The 21,019-nt window shown below is 38.0% G+C and overlaps 5 protein-coding genes across 5 annotated transcripts; all 5 read left to right on the top strand.

Moving 5' to 3' along the window:
• The first annotated feature begins 271 nt into the window (after window positions 1–271).
• Window positions 272–3,849, top strand: LOC131768422 (uncharacterized). The gene is made up of 3 exons (XM_059084158.2): window positions 272–745; window positions 1,727–2,138; window positions 3,128–3,849. The coding sequence occupies exons 1-3, from the start codon at window positions 327–329 to the stop codon at window positions 3,344–3,346; spliced, it is 1,050 nt and encodes a 349-aa protein (XP_058940141.2). The 5' UTR covers window positions 272–326; the 3' UTR covers window positions 3,347–3,849.
• Window positions 3,850–5,203: 1,354 nt separating this feature from the next.
• LOC131768418 (tripartite motif-containing protein 2) lies at window positions 5,204–7,906 on the top strand. Its single transcript, XM_059084155.2, has one exon. The coding sequence runs from the start codon at window positions 5,235–5,237 to the stop codon at window positions 6,897–6,899; it is 1,665 nt and encodes a 554-aa protein (XP_058940138.1). The 5' UTR covers window positions 5,204–5,234; the 3' UTR covers window positions 6,900–7,906.
• A 2,737-nt stretch (window positions 7,907–10,643) lies between these two features.
• Window positions 10,644–12,435, top strand: LOC131768420 (uncharacterized). The gene has a single exon (XM_059084156.2). The coding sequence runs from the start codon at window positions 11,207–11,209 to the stop codon at window positions 12,080–12,082; it is 876 nt and encodes a 291-aa protein (XP_058940139.1). The 5' UTR covers window positions 10,644–11,206; the 3' UTR covers window positions 12,083–12,435.
• Window positions 12,436–14,861: 2,426 nt separating this feature from the next.
• LOC131768435 (uncharacterized) lies at window positions 14,862–17,112 on the top strand. The gene has a single exon (XM_059084174.2). It carries the CDS (start codon window positions 15,128–15,130, stop codon window positions 15,848–15,850), a length of 723 nt encoding a protein of 240 aa, XP_058940157.1. The 5' UTR covers window positions 14,862–15,127; the 3' UTR covers window positions 15,851–17,112.
• Window positions 17,113–17,542: 430 nt separating this feature from the next.
• Window positions 17,543–20,648, top strand: LOC131768434 (fructose-2,6-bisphosphatase TIGAR-like). The gene is made up of 5 exons (XM_059084173.2): window positions 17,543–17,965; window positions 18,590–18,627; window positions 19,361–19,479; window positions 19,753–19,830; window positions 20,109–20,648. Exons 1-5 carry the CDS (start codon window positions 17,901–17,903, stop codon window positions 20,613–20,615), a joined length of 807 nt encoding a protein of 268 aa, XP_058940156.1. The 5' UTR covers window positions 17,543–17,900; the 3' UTR covers window positions 20,616–20,648.
• The last annotated feature ends 371 nt before the right edge of the window (window positions 20,649–21,019 follow it).

Below are 21,019 nucleotides of genomic sequence, written 5' to 3'. Positions count from 1 at the left end.
GACGATTGACAGCTCTTTATTGTTCCATTTACAGAGGGCTCTCTCCTATAAGTTCCCCTAAGCCCAAATCATTGCTCCTTATGCTCTTGAGATAAATGTTCTAGGCCATGAAAAGAGCAATATTGCTTCACAAATCCCTCTGAATCAATCTTTGACGCGAAGTTTAGACGGAAGTTCACGATGCGAACGTCATGCACGCGCTGCCCACGCGCAGCTCGGCCGCGAGGAATTTGTACCCAGTTCCCTGTCAGCCACGGTTTGCAATATTTTTTACAGAATGGTATAACGTATTGCAACCAGAACTATCTTTCTTCTATATCTTTATCATGGAACAAGACCCGGTAGAACAAACATACATTTCACAAGGAACACCTGAGGTTACTACGGATACAGATTCTGATAAAGAAATGGAAAACTGTGGCCCCGAAAAATCAAACATTGATCGTTGGGCCTCACTCGAACGAATTCGGGAGGAAACTCGAATTGTAGTATTAGACTACCTAGGTTCGTTACCAGCAGATAGGCTGACTGCTAGGAACTTTACAAATTCTGAGAACAGGGCACCTTATCTTAAAAGAGCTATAATTGGCCTGTCGAAGAGTGCTAGCGATGCCGGAGCTTACGAATCTAAGAGGAAAAAATTTTTGGAAATGGCAAAACTACAGCGAAAGTTATCCTTGAACTTGAAGAGAGACATTGAAACATTTGACCATAACAAACTCAGAGGAAGAGCAGAGAAGAAAATGTAAGTTATCGGTTTTGTTTGAACGTTTTAATGACAAGTCTATTGCGCAGTACACTATTTTCAGGTGTTTTAACATGACGTTTTGGGGGTTCAGATGTTTCCTGGTTAGATTCTCTAATAGTTTGCGTTTGTAAACACAACTCGAACAGCTGTGTGAATCAATCAGGAAAGACAGTAAAATGCGACTGTCTGAATCTCATACATGTGAATCTCAGATCGTGACGCATCCATGTATTTGAAGTGCAGGAAACTCCACAAAATCGCCATATTTATAAGACTATTACAATGGTTCAATGGTTCGATATACCCCCTGCTATCATTCGGAACTTCAAGGAAAGTAAGAATTATTGCTAAGCCCACTGAATTTTAATTTAGAGGAATGAATAGGAGTGTGATTTTCAAACTACCTCTTTTAACTCAATCAAGCCTTCATTTAGTATAAGAATTCCTTTTCTTGACTTCTTTTTTTCAAAAAACGTGTCTTACGAGCCGCCACTAAGGGTGATAATAAAAACGGTTGGGCACTTTATGGTTTTAAAATGTCTGGTAATTAGTGGATAATTTACATATAATGACAAACAGGATAGTCTTATTATCACATTTCACCCTGTGCTTGTGTCTATCTCTTGATGCAAGTCAAGAGATATGGATTTGGAAATAATGTTTATTTTATTTACTTCACTTTATATTTAGTAACATTTAGTCTTTTTGAGTTATTTATTTCTTTTTAAAAATTTATTTTAAAAAATTTTATAAATATTTTTCATTAAAAAAGTATTTTGACTAGTCTCTGACGATGACTTTTGCTTGGTTTTTTTAAAATGTCAATCTCATCTCTGCTATTAAAATCAGTGTTTTTCTAACCAGGAAATGAGGCCACACAATTGGTTGTTACTTATGGGCTCAAAAAATTTACTATTAGTATTAACATAAGGTATAAACAAAAGTTGGAATCAACATCATTCTTGTGTGTTTGAATAGGGATTTTTACAAGAGACCAAATGAGCTCAAGCTTCCACCGCTTTCATGTAAATCTTGCTTTGATCGTGACCACACTCCTTCTCCTGTGTTATCTCCCGAGGGTCGTGTTGCTGCACGACTGGACAAGATCAGTCAAGAAATTATGGAAATGGTGCCTAATTTATTAGATGAGCCCTTGAAAATGATTCAAGCAGAATCTCTGTCATACGAACAATTTTGCAAAGCTGCAAGACATCTTACCTTTGATCATCACATTGTTGGCTGGTCAAAGGTTGCACTATTGTGCCATTTTGCTCGTGAAATAGCCATTATTGGAGAGTTAGATGATAAGCAGCTTGAGCAGTTAGCTGAACACAGCTTAAGGTTTATACAAGAGAGTACAGCTGAATGGATAGAAAAGAAGGGAGGATGGGTAAGTACCTAAAAAATGTAAAGTAGATCCTTTCAAACTCAAATTCTTAAGGGAAACAAAAAATGGCTTAAGTTACAAGGCTGTCTCTAAGGTTTGATGTAGGGGGGTACAAACTGCTCAGGGAAGGGGTAAGGAGCAGGAATATAATTTTGGGGCACAAAAAGAACTTTTTGAGAGATTAGATGATAGATGACTTGGGATTAATGTTCATACTTTGTATGATTCTTAGTTACTTTATAGACTGAGGTATCTCTGTGTTTTTAACTTATTTTTTTTCTATATATTTTTAACTATAGATAATAAATGTTTTTACTTTTTACTCTTCCTAGTTGTTTTATGATTACCTGGTTGATGTTTTAGCACAGAGGGCCACTAGTTTATCTGTTATACTGTCATGTGTTACCCTCTCTAAATAAAGTTCTTACTTACTTACTTACTAACAAAATACAGTTCACTTTGGCTGGAAAATGTTTTGGCCTCCTTAGATCATATCTCTCAATACCAGTGGCAGATCAAGGGGAGGGGCCTAGGGGGCTCAGGCACCCTCCTTATTTTGGTGAAAGAAAAAAAAAAGAATCACAGAAGGAAGAAAAGCCAGCAGGGCAAGCAACAAACACCCCCCCCCTTCTTTAGCTCAAGGTCTGGATCTGCCACTGAATGCTGTGGCTTTACTTCATTTCCAATAATGCTGGATTTTAGTTTTGAGTACAAAACTGAAAACACCTTCCATATGTTGTTATCAGGTTATTTTGACCTTATAGTTTTTCATGCTGTTTATTGTGGGATTCAGAACAATGTCACCCACTTATTAGGAAGTAATTATGGGGGAAAAATTTAGGACTTTGACAACTGACTGCTTAATACAAGGTCATTGCTTAATAAGGTGTTGCTTAATACAGGTTCATCTGTTGTTAGTCTTGACTGTACCAGTTTCCAGGTTTTAACAATCCATCCTACATTTTGATCCCAATATTATCTGTTAATCTTAGGCTGCCTTTGATGAGGAAGACGAGGATGACATACACGACACAAAAAGTCTCATAAAGAAGTATTATGAAAGAGAAGAGAAAGATGGAAAAGAAGGTTCACAGTCAAGACCAGCCAGTGGTACAAGGAGCAATAGAAACTCTTGGGAGTCCTGGTTGAAATATGGTGTTGCTGCAGCAGCTGTTGGAATAGGTGTATGTTACTCACTTGTCAGACAGTAATCAAGGCTAAAGATGGAAAATATCCTAAGTCAGTGATAGGCATTTGTTTGGAAGGGTTGACTTCACCAAAGTCTTGCTGATAATGAAGATAATAATCCAACTACTTCTTTGCAGTTGACAGGGGGTAATTGTTCATGAGCAGGACCATAGCTTAGAAGAGAAGCAGAATGAAGGAGTAACTCCTTTTGCAATAATGAGTGTGTGTATTTTATGCACAGTGTATTGGTGTATGTAGGTAGTTTTAACCATCCAACACCAGTAGTGAAGAAACTTAAAGAGTGGGTTATTAAAACCCTTTTAATCTATTGAGTTTAGTCAATTAATTGGATTATTGATGTATTAATGAATAATTAAGAATAGAAGGATAGGTTTCATAGATCTTTTACAGTAACCTAAATAAGAGTTAATACAATCATGAGAATTCTTTGCAAGCCTTTATGTGGTTGTTTTTTTTGTAATAAGTATTTCTTAGATAAAGAGATTAAATACAAGCTATGATTATGGATGATCTTGGTGCTATTTTTAGTTTGGTAATTCTTTGCTGTTAAGAAAAAGGGTTGCAATGATTACTTGTTGTAAAACTTGAGTTATATCATGAATTCAAGCAATGAAATGCAGAACCAGAAACAGTGAGATTTGATTGTGAATTTTCTCTTTAGTGAGGTGGTGGAAATGTTAGAAAAATTTGATGAAGAGATTTTCCCCCTTGTTCCTCCTATAACTGGAAAAATCACTGTATCTCCTCTCTGCTCTGATTTATGGTTTATAATGAAAGGTGTCAAAAAGGAAGTACTTTGAAAAGTTTAATTAGTTTGCAAGAGCTGACAATACTTTTGCTGTTAAGTAGCCTCTGCAATTACTCAAGTAAGTTACCCACCCCTCTACCCCCTCAGTGTGAGACATGGTGGGCAAGTGGTAAGAGCACTGGACTCTTGGTGAAGAAGTCCAGGTTCAAGACCTGTGGGGTCATTGCACTGTGATCTTGGGCATGTGCTAAACACCTGAATTTCACCATGTGTCTCTCTACTCAGGAGTATGACTGGGTATTGGTGGATAGTCAGGGAAGCCTGATAAAATGCTGGAGGGAACCCTGCAATGGACTGGGTGGAATCCAGCAGGGAGGAGTAATAATCTTAATCACATCATGCCATAGAAACCAGGATAAGTTTAGGCTGGGTGACCCACTTGGATCAGGTGAAGACTTTACCTAACTTTTGCCTACCCTCCCTATTTCATATATTCTACCTTTTTTGAATGTTTTCATTAACTTTTTTTTTTTGGGGGGGGAGGGAGGGTGTAGGGGGAACTACATCACCTTATATTTTAATGTAGCAGGAGGCCATGACCATGTTCTTTCAAGTTTATAAAGAACCATATCATAGTAATTTTTTTCTGGACTGTGTTGCCATTGATACATCTTAAAGCTAGATGTGCACTCATTTACAATTAACATCTTTCAACTCTCCTTATCCTTGTTGGTCTAAAAGTACTTCTCTGGTTGGTTTACCAAATTATCCCGCACAAAGTTACCCACGTGACTTGTATCAGTCCAACTTTCGTGAGGAATGTATAAAGGGGGTAGGTTTCTAAAGAAACTGTGGTGCTCCGTCGGTGGGAGAGTATAGCAGGTAATTTAGTGTTAACAACTGAGTTGAAAACGTAAACTGGCCGCCGTAAAGAGTAAAAAAGCTGACGTTTCGAGCGTTATCCCTTCGTCAGAGCGATGGAGGAAGGGCTAACGCCCAAAACGTCAGCTTTTTACTCTTTACGGTGGCCAATCTACGTTTTAAACTTAGTTGTTAACACGAAATTACCTGTTTTCCCGTGAGGAAACTGGGCACTAAGTTGCATAATCACTGAAACGTGGATAATATCCCAGCTGGCAGCAATGGCGGGCGTCTCTCGATCCGAACATGAGGAATTTCAGAAAGTTTTGAGTATTATGGGAGACGAAACCACTTGTCCTGTCTGTTTAGAAGAATTTCAGGAACCAAAATGTCTTCCAAGTTGTGCACATAACGTTTGTGAGCGGTGTTTGCAGAACATGGTTCGTAGAAACAGTATTACGATTTCATGTCCTCAGTGTCGAGAAGAATCGTTTCTTCCCCCCCTAGGGGTGTCGGCCTTCCCCACAAACCATCTTTTGCTGCGTCTGATCGATAACACTCCCGCAAGGAAAGAGAAAAAAGCTGTTACTGAAGCCTTGAGATTTTGTAAAGAGCGGGTAGAGGCAGCAGAAAAAGCAGTCAAGGATATGGAAGATTGTTACGATAAAGCGACCGAGCAGAGCCAAGCTATGATATGTGAGATCAACACAATGGCTGATAATATTATTCAGTTCATAAATGATAAAAGGAAAATTCTGCTTTCTCAGCTTGACGATTTTATGACTGAAAACTACGACACTGACTCCCTTCGAAAACAGAGGGAAGACATGATCGATTTATTTCAAAAAGCGAGAAGCTCCATCCAGCAAGCAAATGAAATTCTCAGTGGGGATGACATTGAAAAGATTTTAAAGTTCGGAGATGTGTTAGAGGAGCAGTTAAAAGAAATAAGCTCAACTTTGGATACAAGAACTCTTGAAGCTAGGAAGCTATCTAGCCAAGCAGAAATATACTACAATCATTTTCAGGTGTTAGAATTAGATGAGAAATGCGTTGAAATGCTCGGGACATTGACAATGTCTGTTACAAAATACATCCACGCTGGAGCCAGTGCTGGATTGATTGACTATGGCACTTGCGGAGAAGTAACAAAGACGATCGAAACTGAATTCTTTACTTTTGCCTTTGCGGTGTCCAGTGTATCAGGTGAGATTGCGGCACTCGATGAAGAGGAAAGGCATGTACATGTCTTCTCTTCACAATTAGACTACCTTACATCATTCCGCATTAGATACGGTGACTTGTGGGACATAACATTTTCCAAAGATGAAGAAATAATTGTTGTGAACCGAGAATGTAATCGCCTTCTTCACTACGACAAAGAAGGTACATTTATCAAAAAATATGTCAAAGCACCAAATGACTCTGTGAAGTTTACAAGGATTTCAACAGATGGTAGTGGCCGCCTGTTGGTGACCTCGAGTCCTCGAGACTGCTGCGATGAGCCTGAAGATGAAGTGCAATCTTGTATTCTGGTCTACAGCCCTGATAGAAGATTTCTATTTAGTTTTGGCAAAGATAAACTGGCTTGCCCTCAAGATGTTGTTTATCACCATGGGAAGTTCTTTGTGACTGATGGTGATCTTGAATGCATCATGGTCTTTGACAGTAATGGTAAATTTCTCCTTGATTTTGGAAACAGGGATCTCTTAGACCCAGTTGGCATAACTGCTGATGTAATCAACAATGTAATTCTAGTTTGTGACTGTAGTGGTAATTCAATTGTGGCCTTTAAACCAGATGGGGAAATGATTTCAAGAATTGAAACTGCTGAAGAGCCAGCACATGTTGTGCTTTCTGCTTGTGGGGCAAGCTTAGTGGTGTGCTTTAATAAATCCCTTTTTTTCCAAATTCTTTCTCACAAAAAGAACGAGCAAACTGCATAGGAAAATGCAGAGTAATATAGTATACCTTGTTTCTCAGACATTCTGAGATTTCTTTTTTCAGATCAAGTAAAGTTTGTGCTGTGAAAAGTATTTTGCCACAAAGAAGGATTGAGTTGGTAGAGACACATTTTTTTACTATGGAAATTTGAATCTCCAATAAGTGCTCAAAGTGAGCAGATTTTATTGTAGAGCCATGTGACTCAGTTAAAGGCAAATGACGTTATTGTCATATCTTAGTACCCATCATTTGTTTGTTTGTCTGTGTTATTTGACTGGAAAAGTTATTTCCCTCTTTAGAACTTCATCTTACAAGGGAAGAAAAGTAGGAGTCACTATAAATTTCAAAATAAACTTAGGAAGAAATTGTATTTATTGTTTTGCCATATTTAAAGTTTTCAGGATAACTGGGAACTGGAGGACAAGTTTATGGGCTTTATCCTGAACCATTTTACTCTCAAGATCTGTTTTGTGATTCTCCCTTCTAGCTGCTACACATTTCCTTGTAACTTAGTCAGGGAAATTTGTGTTAGATTAAGATAACAACTTTAACCTGCTAAATTTGAGTGTTCTCATCGCCTGTTTTCTAGATAATGTATGGATATTACAGGGAGAAGTTACTTGTTAATCACCTCCAGGAATTTAAGAGTGAAATCTTCGGTTAATTATTAGGATGAACATGCAACCTCATGGTACAACTTCAATGCATTAGTCTTGAGGAGAAATGAAAATTAACCAGAGTATGGTGTCAGAATATGACAACAGATTATCCTCACTTATTTTTAGATTAGTTTAGATAATCTATTAAAAGAGGAAATGGTTGTCTGCTAATCAGATCTTGGGAGTTTGAAGAAGTTCAAAAAGGGTGGAAAGATAATTTTTAGAAGAATTATTCTTACAAAGTACTCTGTATATCGATATTTAAAATTGCATGGACTCATTGCATCAGATTATAGACAAGGTTTCCATTAACAAGACAATCTTTGTCTAAGAATTAAAGTATTAAATCCTTTAGCCTGATTATTTTGGATCATTTTTGAGAACCACTCCCCTACCCCCACCCCTCTCCTTATTGTTGACCGTCCACCGTCCCCTTGGTAAAAATTTCTTTCTCTTCCCAGCCTTCCACTGCCATTAAAATCAAAGGTGGCGGCCGTAAATTAACGAGCACTCGCTCGCCAAAATTACGCCTGCTCTGTTGGGTAGATGAGCTCAGAAAAAGGACGCCGTGATGAGTGATTGTCGGCCATCAAAACGTCAAGGTTATTTTGCCTGTTATCACAAGTTAATAACAAAATTCCTAGCAAATATTTTACGAAAAAACTGTCCCAGCCGGAATTCCCATCTATTCGTAATTTTACCAACCAGCTCAAATAAGACTGAGAAGCCGATATTTTGAATCAGTGTCAGTATCTGAGCAACTGCACACCGACCCCTCCCCTATTCCAACATTTTCTCTAACTTGACATCAATTGATCGTTGTTGTGTTAGAGAAGTGTTTGGTGAGCATTTACGCAGATACCGACGTGGATCCGATATTTTCACGACCGTCTTCTTCGAGCACTTAATGCATGCATGTCACGAGAAGCACAACGAGACTTATTATACATAAAACAGTCGCTTTTTTACGTTTTCGAGAAAGCAGTTATCAATTATATGTTAAAGAGCTACTTGGGTGAGTCCACCAGATGTGGTTGTTGAACTTGGTGACTTATTGAAGGGCAATCGTTTCGTAATTTTTTTTTCAACCGTGTTAGTTCTCACCTTTTTTTTTTTTTTTTCCTTTTTTTCACCCCTTTGTTAGTTCAAAGATTTTGGATAGAATTACGAACGTGATCTTAAAATTCCTCCCAAAACCATTAAGAAGATAGGAAAGGGCAGGTCGTTATCCGGTTAACTAACAAAGAGAAATTTTTAGCTAAATTTATTTTTAACTTCTCTCCAGGCAAAGATTTCTTGAATCTTCTGTGAACTTACTTCTTGTAGGAAACCTTGAAAGGGCCAGAGTATCAGAGAGATCGAAGTGGTTGAGGGAAAATTGTAGGTTGGCCGGATCACTGTTACATAGCATTAAAGCGAGATATTTTCGCTATTACTTTCGCGGATTAGTTAATTATATTTAGATCACAAAGTTTCGGATATTAGGTTATGGCAACCACAGGTGGGCTACGTGGAACGGTGTTTAAACGGTGAGTGCAGATTCATTTTCAATTTTAAAAATCGTAGGCATTATATTAACGAATCCTAATACATTTACAGAAACATTTTTTATTATTACCTGGGATTCGGCAGGAAAGATGAAAACTGGAACTTTAGGGCTGCAATCGAATTGGCATAAAAAGATTCGTTTTCGAAGCTTGTGGTCATCTAACCCCGGCTTCCGGTATTACTTCGCCATGAATAAGAGTGCTGATACGTTTAACCCTTTAACTCCCAGATCAAATTTGTAATTCTTCTTATTGTCAACCATACAATTCTTATAATGTTAGTTCAGAGAATTTAGTATTGGATCAACTACTTATCCCCAAATTGATATTTTTCTTTATTCTTATCCCTTATCTGGTTGATATTGTATTGATATTGTAAGGAGAAATTCTGTCTTGGTCACTCATGGGAGTTAAAGGGTTAAAGTTTAGAATTTCTTGTGATTGTCATTAGGGATTCGAAATCTTGAGTAACGGTCGTATAGAAAGAGTTGTGTGTTCTGTCAGGTTGCTGAACCTAGCCTGTCGACCAAAGCTTAGGCTCCCTTTTCTACCCAACCTTCGCGCCTAGCTTTGTCTCGACGTTGAGGCAGGGATGGATCTTTCATCAGCTGTACTGAATATTTTTTGTTTTGTTTTTTCTTAAGAAATGTGATAATCACATCTTTTATCAAATTACCTCGGATTCAGAAACTCTCTTGATTTAAATCTAGAGGTCATCAATGCTTAAATTTTCCGTTTGTGTGCAAAAATTCCGAAATACCATCTCAGCATTTAACGTTTTTACACTAACAGGCTGACGGTTTTGAAAAAATCAAATTTATTTTGACTGATATGCGAAGGAACAAGTCACTCACGATCACGGATCATTCATACCTTTGGACACGATTCACGTTTTACCACCTGCCGTCAAATTCTAAATTTTTCTTTGACCACTAGTTAGAAAACTAAGAGAAACATGATGATAAGAGAAGACTTTCGAGTAGACGAACAGTGCGTGAACAACTTGTAGGGCAGACAAAGTTGGGTTGTAGTTGTTTGATGAGGAGAAAGAACTAAGTAGAACAGACTATCTTGAGAAGAAAAATAAATTGGAAAACTGAGAAGAAAAAGGAAGTCCCAGGAGGAAGCGTACGGAAAGGAGTGTACAAGACTCTTCAAAAGTTGAAGGCTCGTGATAAAAGCTGGAAGATAAGCATTTCACATTTGATAAGTCTTATTGAAAGCACGGGTCACGGACTAATTGATCGTTCCCTAAATATCACGCGTCACGCTCTAACTCTGCGCTGCACACACGCTCTCTCTCCCAAAGGACCGCTTTTCGGCATAAATAAATTTTGACAGGAAGACTATTGTGCTGCTTTGTCAGAACTTATTCACGCTCTTTTAAACAAAACGTTGATAAATTGGTTTTTATACGCATTTCAATAACTAGCTTGAAAACTGTCTCAATCCTCTTAAATCAAACAAAAATAAGCTGATCCGAGGTGTCAGCCAGTGCAAATGGAGTCGGCGCTCTGTACATCCGTTGTTGACCTTCTTACTGAATGAGCTGTGCTTTGCACACAATATAATCTATAGAAATTTGAATAACGAGCAGACTAGTACCGCCGAAGGGCAAATACGCACATTATGGTGTCAACCATAATTAGCTTTCAATTTCGACTTTAGCCAAGGTAAATATTTTACCCGAACTTCTGTTCTTTGTAAAATTGTTACCAGGTCTTCTCGAGAGTAAAAGACAAAGAACGCTGTCATAGGAAAGTGCTGGATTCTCGCTGCCCACAAGTTGACAAACAGAGCTTTACAAACTCGCAGTCATGTAAATATGACTCATGGCTCTTCTGTTTACTCCCACGCCTTGATTTCCGAGATAATTTCTCACCGAAGCGGAAATCCACAAGCCCTTGTAGCGCAAACAGCCAGCCACGAATATTCCAAAGCGACTGTGCCTATCTCGGCTTGCCCGTACATTGACTGCGATACTAAAGTGCGGTAATCTGTTTGTTTGATTGGACACTTCTCTTTAGATCTGGTTTGTAATAACAGTATTAGAGACACTGCTTCACTTGAGACCTTTGTTTTGGTGTAACAAAGCGATTTCCAATGAAGCCTACGATGGTTTTGACTGACGAAGACATCCAACGAATTAGAGAGTCTTTGGCTAAGACACTCACACCTCGTCATAAAATTGTTATTGCCCCATGCTTGGCTGAGGTATTAGTTTACAAGATTCGGCTCAGCATTCTACGACGACCAACTAAAGAGAAATGGAGTACTGTCGGCCGAGGAGTAATTGCTTTAATCTACAATACCGACAGCCTTGGCCAAAGGATTGAAGTCTGTTTGACCTCCCTGAAAACACGCGCAGTTGTGTGGAAAGAGACGGTAGTTGCAGACTTAACAAGGATCGAGTCACCTCAGCCAACTTTTCACACTTTTAATAGTACTAAAAACTTTAATGAAAAGGCCGGGATTCGCTACGAAAATGAAACAATTGCGAGACTTGTTCTTCGGGCTCTGAGCGTGTTTTCTTCTCAATCAAAATCGCTCAGTAAAGATGCATCAAAAGTATCTGGACATAAGCCGGCTTCAAGGTCACACTCGTTCAATGTCGCCCCGAGACCAAGGCATCCTCGCGCTCACGAATCTGCTTTTGAAAGGTGTACAGTTGCCTTATCGAATATTCAGATACAGCAAGTGTTCAGCACCGAAGGACGACAATTAGCCGAACGACAAACAGCAACACTGTTTGAAGGAAAGACTGCGTCGCAAGAAAACAATCGACGTCTCGTCTCTATAACTGAGGGGTGCGAGAAAACCATGAACGACATCAGCCGCTTTGAAAACCCATCCAACAAACTTTTCACCTGCCAACCGCGGCCCGTACACCGCAGTTTAAGTTTGGTTAGGCGATGTACAGAACCTGTGTTTAAGAAAAGAGACTTGATGGTCACCGATTTATGTACAACCGAACTTTAAATAAGTTGAAATCCCTTAGGAAAAATAGAAACGCTAAATATGAACGACAGAAATTTTAAACGCTGCCATGAAATATGTTGTGACGGTACTGATGTAAGTTCAAGAGCTTTGATTTGTTAAGGAGTACATTGGGTTGTCGACGGCGTGAAATTTAATATTCAAAATATGATCATGTTAAACTCTGCGTGAATGGAAACCTAGAAGACTTCATAATGCAGAAAAGATTAACTGAGCAATTAAGAAAGGATTTATAATATCTACAGAAAGATTAGATCAGTTTCAGATTGTGTACAGAAATTCTTTCCTCAAGTTAATTTATTGAGAAAAATAAAGCTGCTGGTATTTAATTCTCAGACGTGTCTCCTTAGTGTAGTCGAGCTAATATTGGACTCAACACTGCGTAAAATCACAGACTTTAAACAGACCAATTCTGTATTGATGAATAATTACCTCTAATTAGTCATTTATTTACAAGTCAAAAGATACCGTAAACAGATTTCAACAGGTTCTAACCACTGGGAATCTTATCCCGACATCCCAATTTCGAATCCGGTTTCATAAAATGTAATTTTCCTCTCGAAAAATTTTCCTGGGATAAATTGCATGCATTTATTCGCAGGAAGTTTCTACATAATTACGTCGCCCCAAACCTCAGTACTTCATCAGTGACACATGTCCGGTGCCGGCTTCCAAAACAATAAAATGTGGTCACCAGTGGGTGGCTTTCCTTATAGGCTATCTTTGTGGTAAGTGATGACTTAGCTTTGGCATGTGAAAGATAAACTTTGAGGTCAAATCAACCGAGGGCAATTCACGATTCCTCTTCGAAAACAGTACTGCAGTTTTCGACGAGATTTTGGGTAATAATAAATGTCGAAGGACTTAAACAGTCTGAGAAAATTCAAGTTCGAGTTTCGTAATATATCGGACCAAGTGCTGTGGTGAGGAGAGTACTTAGGGGACACTCGACCTGAATGGGAAATGAGCTGATAAGGAAACCTTTGTATTAAATAGTTGCTGATTAAGTAACTTATATAGAATAACCTCGGAAACATTAAAATTCAACAAAACACCTTGGTTAACGACAGGTTTGTCAAGACTCTCGTCAAAATTCTTTACATGTTCATTATCAAAATGATTCAAGCGCTTCATCTTCAGTGAACTATTTTTCTGTTTGTGTATCGTTTCCGTTTGAGTAAAATGTCGACACGAACCATTTTAGCTATATCAACACCGGATGCTTTTACTGAAAGACGAACAACATTGTGAACTGACTCAGATTTGGCTAGTTTCAATGATCTCCAGTCAAATACTCACTTTAACTAAGAGGGATCGGAAATGAAATTCACTGAACAAGAGACTGAAAAATATCGACGATAGCCACAAGCTTTCGGGACGGCGAGACCAGGAACCCAGGAGGTGTGAAGAGACGAGAGAAGGCGCCAGAAATAACAAACAGCTAAACAAGCAAACAACAGACGACATTGCAAAATAAAGAAAGAAAGTTACCCGATTTTTACCAAAATCAAATAGCGAAGCTGATCAGAACAGTATTTACTTTGTGAAATTTACCTGATTTACGCCAATACTGCCACGAGACATGACACTTGATCAGGCGTTGTTCGGTCAAATTATCTGACAGCACAAATTTCCGGCTCACATAAAACTTGTAAACTTTTTGCATTTACTTGTTTACGGCATGTCATCCGTCCTATCAGTATGGAGTTCCGGACGGTAAAAAAATAAGCGAAATGTATCAAAATATTCTTCGTCAAAGAGCAGATTTGTGGTTATTAGAGAACGTAAAGATTGGCAACTTTCCATTCAGTGATGCAGCAGAATTTTCCTCTGTGATGCCATCCGTCTTTTTTTCATTTAGTTGTCACAGGAACAAAATCTTATTTCCGCAACTGCGCATGAAACATGAAAATGGTAAAAATTCGAATAAAGAATATGTGATGGATGATAAACACAATACGCCTTTCATTTAGCTCGAAAAATTCTCGTTTATTTATTCAAGGACACTACCTATCACACGAAGCTCACAGTTTTCCTAATTACCGAGATTGAGGTACCAATCAGAAATTCAAGCCGTGAAATACTTGCTAGAGAAGCTTTTAAAGTTAATTTCAGATGAATACGCAACAAATGATCAAGCCTCGAAATGCACAATCATTTTGAAATGATGTGTGATTGATAAGAGTACAAGAATCTACTTGTAGTGTCCAGTCGCCCTCTGTAATTTGATCTATGCTTTCTTTATTGCTTGCCGCCAGTCCTCTCTAACATAATCCCATCCTAGCCCCGTTGATATCTCTTTTTAAAACATTTACAGAGCCATGCCATAACACCAGGGATGATTTACGCTATCCGGCTTACGGGAATTCAGATCCACTTTTCGTCTCTCTGGAGAGAAGCTAAAGTTACGTTTTGTGATATGATTAGTTAAATTGCAAGTGGAGCAACTAGTTGGTTCATTTTCTTTTCCATTCCTTTCATTTACGTTCTATGCAAGGAGGAATGACCCTCTATGATCCTCTGGTATGTCATACTTTTCTGCCCCTTTAATAAAATCCTCCTGATTTATTTCATTTTGGAAAAAAATTTTTTTATCTCTTTTTCTCCTGATTTTACCCATCTGCGATCCTCGTAACCTTTCGTTGTCCTGTCTGGGGACTCACAACTCAGGCGATTGTACCGGAAGTTCACCGCACCCAGTCACATCCGTCGAAAGCAAAAAAGGCCGTGACGTCATACTCCTGTGACTAAGCTTCTTCATTTGTACTCTATTGTAAATGAATGTTTTCCGTAAAGAGGGTTTCTTCAGTTGTAGCGACAGAAAGTAACGGAGAATTTGTCACAAGGGCGCTCTCTCACTCAAAATGGTGCATTATCAAGTGACAACTTTGAGGTGCTACTAATTTTTCGGTTGATGTCAGTCGGAGGTGTGCATTGCCTACAGTGTCTGTATTTTAAATTGAACTGTTTTTAATTTGAAGTCTCCGTCGGTCACGTCTTATTGGAATTCGCTGTTTTCGATCAGTCATGTCCATGAGGACGACGCTTAGTGACAATGCCTTGAGCGAACGTTTATCGGACAAAGATATTTTCAAGATCAAACTTTCGTTATCTTGTTTATCGAACCGCGTTGTGGTGTGCGGAACAACAGCAAGCCTTTATCTTTGGCAACCGCCAAGCATCGATCGTCCTTCGAATCAATGGACCCTTGAGCGAAGTGGAGTGCCTGTGTTAGTCATCAGCACTGGAGACTGTGGAGCGAGGAATCCTAAAGGAGTGCATGTGAGTTTAGTAGAGAGAGATAGCGGCTTTGCGACTTGGAAAGAAACCCTCACTTCGAACTCTAACTACCACGAACAACAAAAGAACTTTCATACGTTGATGCTCTCTAATGGGGACGGGTCCATGGCGGGGTTTCGCTTTAATTGTGAGGAATCTGCCAATGTTTTCTTAAAAGAGGTCGAAGCTGCAGTGCAAGAAATCCTGTCGTCTGTTTCGGCTCCGGAATTGAATAAACTTCCCACGACTACAAACAGGGAACGTTTAAAAAAGTTCCGCAAGCTAAAAAAAGTTGAGATATCAACGCCATGTCTGTTTAGCCATGTTACAAGTATAACGTCGGCCACACAAATCGGCGAAGGAGAAAAATCCAAAAGTAAAAAGGACAAAGACAAAGGAAAGACCTTGAACGGAGAACTCAGCAGACCCGCTCACATTAGAAGAGCTTTTAGTATGTCGAAGAGAAGGTAGTGCGAAGATATCTTTGACTAGCTTTGACCTGTTTTGCATTCGCTGCCAGTCAAGATACCACGGCATATCTTGGATTGAGAGGCTGGAGGAATTTAAATATTCGCCCCATCTTTGCTGCGTTTGACCAGCCAGTTTTATATAGATTAATATATAGAAGTAAACATCGTCATATATTTTAGAGCGTCAATTTGATGACTGGTTTATGTATTTGTGGGAAATAATGTCACTACTTTGATCAAGTTGTTTTGTTTAAAAATCGATTTATAAGTTGTCTATCGCGACAACTTATAAATAAGTCATCTTCCGCGCCAGCGGCAAAGCTATTAATTCGTCACACGACAGCGTCAAATGTATGCATCGCTCTTCAAAATCTTTGGTGTATGCGGTTTCCTCGAAGAGGGTAATGGGTCGCGACTGAATAAATATCGTCTTTGGTCCAATATTTTGTAAACACAATTCACTTTTCTGTGGAATGCATTTTTAAGAGTTGTAGGTACTTATCTACAGACTAGGCTGTTGACCTAAAGAATAGTTGTATCCGTAAATGGCATTAGCGTTTCTTTCAATCAATGCTGTAATTCTCTGAGGAATGTTTCCAAACAACAGAGTCAAAATGCACATGCGGGAGAGAGGTAGTTTTGATATGTAAATCAGCAGATTTTCTTGTGACTGTGGGGCTTAAATTTAACTTTGCCTTTTGGACTATGAACGGTATGGTGCCACGGGCATTAGGGACAAGTTGAGGTCTGTAGGCTTTTCTCCAACATTCTTAATTAAGCATATCTGGAGAATGTCTACACTTGCCAGGTGAATTCAGACATGTTATCTCTGTAGATTTCTTTACAAATCCTTGGCAACCTTCCCAGACTGCTGAGAGAAAATCATGGTATACTGATCTCATTTACAAGCCTTTTGCAAGCATATAAGTAGTTTGAATAAAGGGATGCTTGAATGACTGCATGTTGAGATGTTGAATTTTGAGAAGAAAATCTGGCAGAGCAGTTTTTTTGTTGTCAAACACCATCTGGCAGATCGCCAAGGGTCATGATAAACAGCTATAACATATTTCCTTTTTTACAGGATGTTGCCCAGAGTGGTATAGTGGTTTAGGATGCAACTGCAGGTCATTCAAGGTTATCAGCCATTTAGAATGAAGCAATCTAACTTAATTTTATTTAATTTTTAGCAACTGAAAAGTTTGACCGAAATTGGTGGATAGGCACCTTAGTTATAGTCATGTGATAAAGTATTGACTGAACCTACCATCCTTCTGGGTCCTGATATATAATATTTAAATTGTCAAAACAATCTTAAAAACAATACCAGGGTGGGAAATTTTAAGTCCATGTATCAATTTTGCAAACAAGACACAATTACCTTACATGCAAAACTGATGGAGTCTTGCCCTCTTGAAGATTTCAGCTACCACTGAAAAGAAGGATTGGGACCACAGTGATTTTTGTAGAAATGCAGTACTTGAAGGAACAATTCTCATTTACAGGATGAGATACAAGATCATTTTTAGGGTGCATTGATGATTGATTTAAGAGATAAAGCTGTTTCTTAGAATGCAGAGTTGTTGCCCAAGATGTTGAACCGAGCAGAACTTGGCTCATGAGCATGCAAAACCTAGGTTGATCTTGAATTTGACAGGTAGTTATTTATAGCCCTTAATAACAGGAAGTAAGTGACTATTTTTACTATTTTTACTATTTATGTATCAAATGCCACAGTGATTCTTGTAGTAGAAAATTTTGAAAAAGAAAAAACATAAAAACCAAACAAAACACAACAAAATAAATAAAAGTAATGGATGATGAAGCCAAGAAATAGTGAAAGAGTTCAATTTTCTCATCACCCAAACAGAGGAAAAAAGAAAAAAAAGAGGAAAAAAAAGGAATGAAAACCTTTCCACGCAACAACCGAAATTTACCCAGGGTACCTCTACCGCACAAATCTATTTTATTTTGATCGGGGTAGTGGTGGTGGTGGTGGAGGGGAGGCACGGGTGGGACAGATGTTTCGTTGCCATTAAGTATCGTTGAGCAAAATGGCGGACGCAACTGATGCAGGGGATAGCTGCTCGGCATTTATTCTTCTAACCCTTGTCAGACAGTGAGTAGTTAACTTCTCTCTCATAACCTTTGTTTGAACTGAAATAAGCAAACAAAAATTGTAGTTAGTGGAGTTGACCGTCTGAACGTGCTTTTCATCCTAGGACAGCTCGATCGGACGTCTGTTTTTCTCTTTCACATGATTTTAAGGCATAAAATTTATGGGACATGTAGCTGCATTAAAAACCCTTTAAGAGGGAAATACGCTTCGCATACAATCATTGTCTGAACATTTTATTTTTAATTAGATGTTACTGTGACGTGTCGTAATCCAACAAACATGGCTGATCTTTGTGATGATTTGTAGTTCTTTGCAATTTGCTCGGTTTTTGTCTGGTTAAAAAAATGTTGTTTTCAGGGTTTTGTGGAGGAAATAAGTGACCTCCTTTCGAAAATTTTATAGATCCTTATCACTTCTGATAAAAATTGAGCTTTTCTCTCTTCCTTACTTCTTTAAAATTTTATTTATTTACTATAGAGCCTCGATAATGAACTGATTGGGATAATGATTACCAGAGGGACAGAACCGAGATTTGATATATAGATGAGCAATGTAATTTAACATGATAAACACTACATTATATGTTATTGTCTGATTCTTTATACTCTGAAATTTTTTTTGTAGTGGTGAAACTCCAGAAAACAAGGCAAACATCATTCAAGGTGAAAACTTGCTGAATGTCTGTGATTGTAAATCCTATAAATAGTTGCTTTGATTAAAAACAATAACCTGATTGGCTGTTTTTTTGTTGTCAAACTTGAAAGGTTCCCTTCATCAAACTATTTTGAACATTTTTCTTACAGAGAGAAACAGAAGCCTCCATTTGGTATAAAATTGTTCTTGGATAGCTGTCAATTCTGACATCTGCTACAAGAAGCAAACAGTTTTAAATTTCAAGAGTGTATCTCTCCTTTGAGCTTTGATGAAATGTTACGTCTAAGATTAAATGTATAAGCATTAGTTTCATTTGGTTGGAGGTCATAGCTTTTGCTATCCATTACTTTTTTTTTTACAAGAGTTAGACCAGGAGTTTATGAAATTCTTAGCATTAAAATGTTTACTGCATTGAATGTTAACTTTATGGTGATGACTGAAATGGTGTTATAAATGAGCAACACTTCTTCTTTTGCAACAACACTAAAGGGCTCTGCCATTCTTAATTAGATGTAAATGAAGACTTTCTTTACAAATCATCTGTGATATCTGAAAACTGGGAATGTTACTTGGATATTACCCTGTTTTAGGTGTTGGATATTCAGTCTTAAGACCAGTCATGGTTGAGAGAAAATATTTTATTTGTGGTTGATAAGTTTCAGTTCTCATTGTGACAAATCTGGACTGGTTGAGTTATAATTTCATTAGTGTTGATGACAAGTTGACTTAATCATTTTGCAGGGCAGACAGATACTTTGCTCTCAGATGAAGGTATAAAACAAGCCCAACTTGCTGGAAACAAGTTAAATGATGAAGTTTTCTCTCACATTTACTCAAGTGATTTGAAAAGAGCTCGAAAGGTATGTCAAACTATTTTTTCCTTGTTGTGGAAGTGGTCATGCAGCAGTAGAGAGTGGATGAAAAGTTTATGAAAATTACCACGACTGTTCCTGTGGAAATTTTTTCTTGTTGAAAGCTGAAGAAGGATTTATCTGGTTCCAGAGAAGTACCTCATTTTCCTAGTTGTTATTTTCAATTAGTCAGTTGTTTTTGTTGTTATCTGACCTGGTGGGTGAATGTTAGTTTTATATCCTAGCTGACTGGTAAATATAATTTCTTTTTGCATCTTTCAGACTGCAGAGGAGATTATCAATCAAAATAATTGCTGCTCTCAAATGAAGATTGTAGAGGATTCTCGTCTGCGAGAGAGAGTGAGAATTGAATATTAAATTTGTAGATACCATCTTCTTGTTTCACCCTCTCAGAGTCTGCACTTGGTTTGTTTGTCCTTTGATAAATTGTTTCCTATATTGATTGAAAATAGTTCATCGTGATAACATAGTAAGTAGTCATCGAGAAATAGATTCATTGTAGTTAAACTGCTTACAGTCTCTTTTTTGTCTCAATTTGAAGTGAGCAAGTAGAAATAGACAAGAAATTGTTTATGAAAAACATTTTACAATAATTTTTTTTCTATTTCTGTTCCTAGGGTTATGGTGTAGCAGAAGGAGTATCCAACCAGAGGTTTAAACAAATGGCAGCAGAGAACAATATGAAGACAAACATATTTACACCAAAGGGGGGAGAAACAGTTGCTGAACTCAAAGAAAGAGCAGCAAAGTTTTTGAACTCCATAATACATGAAATTGGAACTTCACATTGTAGTGACTCTAGCAGTTCCATTCAGAATGACATTTGTGTCAATGATAGAATCATTGATGAGCCACAGACCTCAAAATGTGTCACACAAAAACAAGAAAAGATGTCACAGCTAGCTAATATTCTGGCTGTTTCTCATGGTGGACTCATAAGGCAGCTTCTGCTCCACTGTATGGATGATTTACCCTCAAAGTTTCCTCCAGGATCCAAAAGGAGAATTTCATTTACTTCTCCAAACACTGGCCTATCAAAGTTGAAAATATATTTGAAAAAGGAAACAAAATTACCAGAGTTTGTTGAGTGCTTTTATTTATACAATGCAGAACATCTTAGCTAAAAAAAATTAAATACAAAACAAGAATTTCCCAAATGATTGTCTCCAGGTGATGTTCCTGGAGGTGTTTTGTTTTTTTTTAATTCCAGTCTGGTATTTAAAACCATTTTGCAATATTTTTTTGAGAGTAATTTAATGAACATTATAATTGGGGTTAGATCTCTCTATACCACTGTATCATAGGCCATAGAATGACCTATGGACGAATGGTTGAATAAATATTTTTTTACCAAAAATGAGTGATCAAGTTCAAGATTGACAGTAAATTTCTTTTGCTTTGCTCATTTTACCATACACCTGGATGAATTGTCCTGAGCCTTTCAATGACAAAATTGAATGCCTTAATGTCAAATTTTTGCTATCTATGGTGAATTGGTCATTCCGTTACACCTCCAAGGGAATTGTCT

Source organism: Pocillopora verrucosa, chromosome 1, assembly GCF_036669915.1.
Source record: "Pocillopora verrucosa isolate sample1 chromosome 1, ASM3666991v2, whole genome shotgun sequence".
Lineage (NCBI taxonomy): Eukaryota > Metazoa > Cnidaria > Anthozoa > Scleractinia > Pocilloporidae > Pocillopora > Pocillopora verrucosa.
Note: the sequence above shows the minus strand (reverse complement) of the source record. Positions and strands in the feature narration are given on the sequence as shown.

Bases quoted from the DNA above. Each gene is read 5' to 3' on its own strand.
- LOC131768434 (XM_059084173.2), top strand. From the start codon at position 17,901: ATGGCGGACGCAACTGATGCAGGGGATAGCTGCTCGGCATTTATTCTT. The intron at 19,480-19,752 runs GTATGTCAAACT...TGCATCTTTCAG, and splicing joins ATTTGAAAAGAGCTCGAAAG to ACTGCAGAGGAGATTATCAA. The intron at 19,831-20,108 runs GTGAGAATTGAA...TTCTGTTCCTAG, and splicing joins ATTCTCGTCTGCGAGAGAGA to GGTTATGGTGTAGCAGAAGG.
- LOC131768422 (XM_059084158.2), top strand. From the start codon at position 327: ATGGAACAAGACCCGGTAGAACAAACATACATTTCACAAGGAACACCT. The intron at 746-1,726 runs GTAAGTTATCGG...GTGTTTGAATAG, and splicing joins GGAAGAGCAGAGAAGAAAAT to GGATTTTTACAAGAGACCAA. The intron at 2,139-3,127 runs GTAAGTACCTAA...TGTTAATCTTAG, and splicing joins TAGAAAAGAAGGGAGGATGG to GCTGCCTTTGATGAGGAAGA.
- LOC131768418 (XM_059084155.2), top strand. From the start codon at position 5,235: ATGGCGGGCGTCTCTCGATCCGAACATGAGGAATTTCAGAAAGTTTTG.
- LOC131768435 (XM_059084174.2), top strand. From the start codon at position 15,128: ATGTCCATGAGGACGACGCTTAGTGACAATGCCTTGAGCGAACGTTTA.
- LOC131768420 (XM_059084156.2), top strand. From the start codon at position 11,207: ATGAAGCCTACGATGGTTTTGACTGACGAAGACATCCAACGAATTAGA.